Here is a 7442-nt window from a genome sequence, read left to right on the forward strand (position 1 = left end):
GTTTTTTGTTTTCAATCCATCCTTTAAAAACATGTTACGACTATGAAGTTGATCGACAGTCGTTCTCGCTAGCGCGAATATTGTCAGTGTTAATATTATGACAACAGAGTGCTGCAATTTTCCATCCCGGTTGTTTATCGGCGAGCGAAAGAGAACATTATGTAATTGTCGTCGTGACCAGGTCAGTCATCCAGGAGACTGACTGCCTTGTTTACGCTCCCTCGACGGTGCAGCTCTTTTCAGTACTTGGAATGTGACTGGCTGGCTTCCGCCCACCTCATCTTCTCATTGGCCGAGAGGCACGAAACTGTGTAATAAATGTGCAGTTCACGAGTGCTGCTACATAATGGAAACGAAAGATTATCTTTTGTAAGTTAAGTCTACATCGCCGAATTTAATTAATTGGAGCACCCCGTATTTATTATTGATTTAGGATGACGAGTAGAATACGGTTTGTTCGATCCATGGTGAAGGCGGCAGCTATGGCCAACGTTCCGAAACATGTGGATCATTTCTCCAAATTTTCCCCATCTCCGCTTTCGATGAAGCAATTCTTGGATTTCGGTAAGTGGACTTTACGTCACATTTTAGTCTCTATAACGAATGAAACGCCGTTGCTCGGCGTTTGCTTACGGTTGGTTTTGTTTTCATTTGCGATGCAATTTCCACGTGATACGAGCCTTATATGTACTCAAACGATGTGTGTGTAAAAATACATTTTCAAGGCAACCTATATCTTTACTAATTCAAAAACCATCATCATACTTAATCTTGTACAGTTAACCATGACATAATGTGAAAGGCTGAATGAATGCCCTCTCCAATTTGTTTTTGTAAGCCTGAGACAGCACCTTCACTGTGGACAGAAATAAAAAAAAATATTGGGTTAGGGCAGCATGACTGATCTTGACCGATCTGCTATATGTTGTTTTTCTACTTCTTCCTTTCATTACTTTGCTGCTGAGAATTGTGAATTTCTCCATTGCGAGACTAATAAAGGTTTTCTTATCTTATATTGATGACAGCAGAAAAATAGGCAAACTCTTTTTAATGAGTCTCTCTCTCTCTCTCTCTCTCTCTCTCTCTCTCTCTGTATATATATACATATACTTACAGTATATATATAAATTTATTTTCAAGTCATTGTCATTGGGACTGGCTTACAAGAACACCTCAACCCTTTTACAAGGGTACTGAATTTTCCAGTCTACAACCATGACCACAATGCTATTGTTTGTATGAAATGCTAAATGTTTGGATCTAACTTCTTTTCCTCTCCAGGGTCAACCAATGCGTGCGAGCGCACATCATTCATCTTCCTTCGCCAAGAGCTTCCCGTGCGTTTGTCGAACATCATGAAGGAAATCAACTTGTTGCCGGACCAACTGCTGGCCACACCTTCTGTGCAACTGGTCCAGAGTTGGTGAGTCACTGATTGATTTTGACGATGACTATTTCAGCATTTATCGTAACACCGAGTCAGTATGGAGAAAAAAAGGGGCCATTAATTTGTTTGTATTTTCACTTGTGGATAGTGCAAGTTGCCAAATGCTGTTGTCAATTACTGTCCAGATCCATGCATGTGGCTAATGCACCGGACACATTTTTAAACACAAGTACAGTGGACTCACCTGCTGATTCGCACATTTAAAAAACCAAACACGTTTATTCAATATTTTTCAAAATTTTACAAAAAGCATTTATTTATCAGGGTGTTGCTCCCCCTCCCCACACCCCCTTCTCTATTTCCCCCCCTATTTTTCTGTGGAAAATGCATATTTGATGTTTGCCAGCGATTTTGGTTTTAAATAATTTTTTGGTTTAAAAAAATATTCCAATGCATTTGAAAGGGTGTCACTGATACACACTTATACAGTACATGGAGTTTTGCTATTCGTGGGCCGGTCCGGTCCGGTCACTATGTTTTTATATATAATTTTATGTCTACAGATGAACTGTAATTACAACACGTTTGAATGGCTTGATAATTTAATTCTTTTTTTAAATCAGGCAGATCACAAAAAGTTGAAATGGTAGCGTAATTTCACACTTGACGGGTCGGTAAACTCGTCTATTAGTATACAGGCAAATCAGTTGTCCCTAATTTGTGTAACACGCTTCTGTTGAGAATGCTTCATATCTCATCATGGTACTGTATACTAAATACAGCTGCTATAAATAACAGTCCAAGAGATTCCTCCGCAGAGCAGAGGGGTGGAGAAGCGGCTAAAGTGGATGAACTTTGTCCCAGTTCCCCACACCCTTCCCCGCCTTTCTGCGTCTTGTTTGTCCTCTTCGTGTTTTTACGTTGTTGGAGCTGAAGGGAACATCACGTTCAGAATAACGTCATTCCCATATGCAGAAAAAGTGACATGTGGGGATTTGATATGGGCGTGGCGTAGTTTCATGTTGCTATTATTTTCTTGGAGTGGCAACAGAGGCTCACCACGTGTGATGACGCGTGGTGGGGATATTTTCCTCTCAGCTTCATTCTGCACCAGTCTGTTTATGTTATTCAACTCGCCGGATGAAACATTCCGAAATGTACACTGACGCAACAAGGAGGATATGGGTGTCTTAAGTGATTGTTTGTCAGACCTACAGTATGCTTGTACTCTCCTTTAGGTATATCCAAAGCCTCATGGAGATTTTGGATTTTCTGGACAAGAGTCCGGATGACCAGAAAACTCTCGAGACGTAAGGACAGCATTATTTGAGAATGAAATAACAGAGCAGCTTAGTGCAGAAGTTTACAGGATACCCGGTGCTGTTTTTCATGCTCTCATCTTAGGTTTGTAGAAGTATTGGAAGCAATCAGGAACAGGCACAATGAGGTGGTCCCCACCATGGCTCAGGGAGTCATTGAGTACAAGGAGGCCTACGGTCGGCAGGACCCTGTCACTGATCACAACATGCAGTACTTCCTGGACCGCTTCTACACCAGCCGAATTTCTATCCGCATGCTCATCAACCAACACAGTGAGTGGCGGCCTCACACACACTGTGAAAATACCGACATTCGACACCAAGTACCGTATTTTCTGCGCTATAAGGCGCTTCATATTAATTATAAGGTCCAGCTTCAATGAATGGCCTATTTTAAAACTGTTTTCATATATAAGGTGCACTGCATTATGAGGCGCACAGAATAGAAGCTACAATATTGGCTGCGGTTGCGCTATGCATCCACTAGATGGTGCTAATGCTAACGAGAATACAATACAACGCGATACAGTACAGCTTTATTTACATAGAGCCTTCACAACCACTGCCTGTAACAATGAGAACTGTTCTCAAACACAGACATGAAACACATAAATACCAAATGGCATTACAAAACAAAAGTTAGACAATTGATTCAACAAATAGACACACAAACCTCGTGGGCTCACTTTTTGAGAAAATTGAATGCTTTTAGGTGCGCCTTATGGTGCGGAAAATGAAGTATATACACACTCGGAACTGTACGTAGTATCCTATGGCCACATCATTTCTAACCAAACATTCATGAGATGAGGTCTATATTAATCTCATAAACCGATAACCCGATGAAACTAATTATTATTCCTTTTCTGTCTACAGCGCTTGTCTTCAGTGGAAGCACAAACCCCACTCACCCTGACACCATTGGTTGCATCGACTCTATGTGCGATGTGCCTGAGGTTGTCCGAGGTCAGTCCTTGTCTGCCCGCTGTCAGCTTCTAGCATTTTACGTATCTCGTACCGCAACTTTAAATTGACTTTTTTCTCCCTAGATGCTTATGAGAGCGCTAAGTTGATGTGTGAACAATATTATCTGGGTGCACCTGAGCTGGAGTTGAGACAGATGAATGGTGAGAAACACAGACATCCCTTTTGGCTGGTTGCTTTATGTGAATCTAAATTCTTGACTTCCTGTTCTTCCCCTTAGCCAACTGTATCAGGCAGCCCATCCAGATCTCTTACATCCCATCTCACCTGTACCACATGCTCTTTGAGCTCTTTAAGGTAATGACGATCAAAGCGGCAATGACTTCCGTTAACAATTATTAGCAATTTCTTTTGTCTGTAAGAGGAAAAGGGACACTTCAGTTGCAGACTGAGCTAATGAGAGCCCTTAATTGAATTAAAAAAAATATTGTACCAAAGATTGAGCAAACGAACGAATGTGTGTTCTCGCTGCAGAATGCCATGAGGGCAACCATTGAGAACAACGAGGCCAGCAGGATCCTCCCGCCCATCGAGGTCCTGGTTTCAGTCGGTGGAGAGGACTTGTCAATAAAGGTGACCAGCATTTTACCAATGCCGTGAACCGAGAAAATGTCTTTTGTCTTTGGGAATGTATGTGGAATCCATTGAGGAATATGATAGATGTACAGGATAGAAATGGATGAAGAGAATACCTCTACTCATGAAATGAATTGGTTCTGGAAGAAAGTTCTTAACTAGAAAATTTTGTACGTAGAGACGCATTTTACATGTAAATTCCCTAATCCGTTCCAAGCACCCCTAAAATTCAGACATAAATGTTTTGTAAAGCATAAAAATATGGAACAAATACATGTCACAATTAGATTATTGCACAATAAATGAGAGTTGTGCACAATGTAAAAAACAAAGAATAGAGTAAAGAATAAAAAAAATAATGGTCATTTAACTTTTAACTGCGTCCTCATTGGTTTTTGCCCTCAAGTCGATGTTCACTCTCAGAAGTGTTTTTTGTCTGGCGCTTTGTATAGAACTGATCCAAGGATGTTTGCTTTTCTTGGCTTTTAAATGTCCTTCAAAAATATCCAAGGCAAACATCAGCACAGTGAGCGATTGCCCGACTGGTGAACACTTTTTCTGGGTGATCCACATTTCCGTAAAAACGGAACTCCTCATGGCTTGAGGGGCGAATGAACAGGACACTGCATCGACACACATCCATCTATTTACATATGAAGAAACGTCCGTAAGTAGAGGTACCACTGTACTGTATACGGTAGCTGGGTATCCTTTTTCATAGTGCTACTCAAACAATTTAAAATGTGTTCTGGATTCAGTCTAAATATTTTAAAAAGTGTTCTGTATTAGTCGTGCTTAAATTCTTCATGATCAACAGCCTAGACGCCATTAACATTTTGGGGAAATACTCACACTTCAGATCGAAACAATGTGAACGTGTCAGGGAGAAAGGAGCTATAAATCAAACTATTGTGTTTCCTCTTTCACCCACTGACCCCTTAATGTGGTTGCATAAATCCTCAAAAAAAAAAAAATCCTAATTCATTTATACCTCCTACCCCCAATTTCCATATTTAGATGGGATTATCCTCTTTGGTATTACAAACCGTTTGCATAATAAGTGAAGCGGCAGTATATTTATGTACGTAGCCATTGTTGCTGTTCAACTCGAAAACTTTAGACCAAACCCCTCTAATCTCTTTTTCCCAACAGATGAGTGATCGAGGTGGCGGAGTTCCTTTTAGGAAGACCGAGCGTCTATTCAGCTACATGTATTCCACGGCTCCCAGACCAGACATAGGGGAGAAACATAGAGCCCCTCTGGTGAGCATTTTCAACACACACACAAAACCCCACAACTGATTGTAAGAAAAGATGCTAACATATGTGTATTATGTGTATTTATAGGCTGGTTTTGGCTATGGACTGCCCATTTCTCGTCTCTATGCTCGCTACTTTCAAGGAGACCTCCAGCTTTATTCCATGGAAGGTTATGGCACTGATGCAGTTATACACTTGAAGGTAACATACAAAAAAAAAAAAAACAAGATCACAGTATTGTGTGGAATTATTATTCTCAGATTCAATTGAATTTGCCGTTTTGGTCCTGAAATGTTTTCCAGTTGGGCCCCGCGAACTTTGTAACATTACGGTGAATAAAGCTAGGCATCTCTTTTTCTTCTATATTTGTTCAATGGGTATACTCTGATTGGAAAAGACACACGATAGTGGCAAAAAACATCCAAAGTTTTTATTGTAGGGATCCTGTTTGGAGTACAAGCTCGAGCAGGGGTGCCAAACTCATTTTTGTCATGGGCCACATTGTCGTTACGGTTTCCCCTCGGAGGGCCGTCTTGACTGAATTTTCTGAAACTGTTTAACCACCTTCACATATTACATGCGCAGTGAACAACAAATTGATGGATAAATTGTTTTGAAATCAGAGGTCAGTAATGACTTGTTCAGATATTGTTGTTATTGAATAGATATGACAATTTTGGTTCAGACTTTAGCAAGCATCATGAAAGTTGACATACTTGATTTGCTTTCACAGGCTACATAAAACAATTGATGTAGCAGGCCAGATCTGGCCCCCGGGCCTTGACTTTGACACCCGTGAGCCAGAGCACTCTCAACTATGAATTTAGAATGTTGTATAAGCCTATTTTGGGAATAATTTAGGAAAAGTGATTGGTCGCTTGCTACAACATAAGTTTGCCTTTCACATCTTTGCGTCTTTTCCAACAAGAGGTCATTATTAAAACTTCTACTATGTTTCAGGTGATTGAAAAAACGCTTTCCGAACTTTGCGCAGTGGATGCCCCGTTAATAGTTTAGAATGTAAACAAATCGAGACTGTCGGTCACGGTTAAGTCATCCATTCCAATTTATTCCATGTTATCAGGTTATCAACAGAATCTAGTTTTTATGTCCATGCCTTTATTGGAGAGAAAACATTTTCTGCGAGTTTGTCTTGATTTTGTGTCAATATGTGAAGCAGTTACTTCTCCTATACGTGTTTATTTCAATTCCTTCATTGCAGTGCTTTTTTATTTGTATTTTTTTTTTGTCTCTCCAGGCATTGTCGACAGACTCAGTTGAGAGGTTGCCCGTTTTTAACAAAACTGCCCTGCGTCACTACAAGCTGAATTTGGAAGCAGACGATTGGTGTGTTCCCGCTAAGGAGCCACTGGATCTCACAGCTTTTCGAATGGCCAAGTGATTCAGCCAAGAAAAGACACAAAATATAATATTTTATACTATGCTTGACCACAAAAGTACCCTTGAAAGGACAGGACATTGGAATCAAAAGAGAAGATGGCCAACTTTTTTATTTTTGTTTTTCATTCTGATGACCTGGCACGCCGGTTGCTCAGGATGCACAATTTGTGTTGTCTTTTCGCATGTCCTAGAGGTAGAACATCCAGTGGGTTAGTCATAGTGAGAGAGAAGCGCTCGGAACTTTGAAAAACACATCGAGAAGTTAAATCCGGAACGATCCATTTGAAATGATCGAACAGCTTCAGTTGGACACTGAACCTTTATTTGCTGATATTGTTACAGCGGTGTGAATAGTTGAAAATCCTCAATTCTGTTATACAGTATGTTGGGATTTGAGTCATTGTGAGTGGTCACGTGATATGAATGAGGTTTTGTGCTTGGTTTCATTCCCTCATTTCAATTCAAAGTGCCTTTGCTATGTTGTATATTTGAACATTTGGAAGAAATGGCAGATA

The 7442-nt window shown here is 40.4% G+C and overlaps 1 protein-coding gene across 1 annotated transcript; it reads left to right on the top strand.

The window, feature by feature from the left end:
- The first annotated feature begins 242 nt into the window (after positions 1-242).
- Positions 243-7044, top strand: LOC127590227 (pyruvate dehydrogenase (acetyl-transferring) kinase isozyme 2, mitochondrial-like). The gene is made up of 11 exons (XM_052049734.1): positions 243-564; positions 1282-1423; positions 2626-2697; positions 2792-2979; positions 3583-3672; positions 3756-3833; positions 3911-3987; positions 4165-4263; positions 5419-5529; positions 5614-5727; positions 6785-7044. Exons 1-11 carry the CDS (start codon positions 435-437, stop codon positions 6926-6928), a joined length of 1245 nt encoding a protein of 414 aa, XP_051905694.1. The 5' UTR covers positions 243-434; the 3' UTR covers positions 6929-7044.
- The last annotated feature ends 398 nt before the right edge of the window (positions 7045-7442 follow it).

Source organism: Hippocampus zosterae, chromosome 17, assembly GCF_025434085.1.
Source record: "Hippocampus zosterae strain Florida chromosome 17, ASM2543408v3, whole genome shotgun sequence".
Lineage (NCBI taxonomy): Eukaryota > Metazoa > Chordata > Actinopteri > Syngnathiformes > Syngnathidae > Hippocampus > Hippocampus zosterae.

Coding starts and splice junctions, on each gene's coding strand:
- LOC127590227 (XM_052049734.1), top strand. CDS start 435: ATGACGAGTAGAATACGGTTTGTTCGATCCATGGTGAAGGCGGCAGCT. Junction 4,264..5,418: donor GAGAGGACTTGTCAATAAAG/GTGACCAGCATT, acceptor TTTTCCCAACAG/ATGAGTGATCGAGGTGGCGG. Junction 5,728..6,784: donor ATGCAGTTATACACTTGAAG/GTAACATACAAA, acceptor TTGTCTCTCCAG/GCATTGTCGACAGACTCAGT.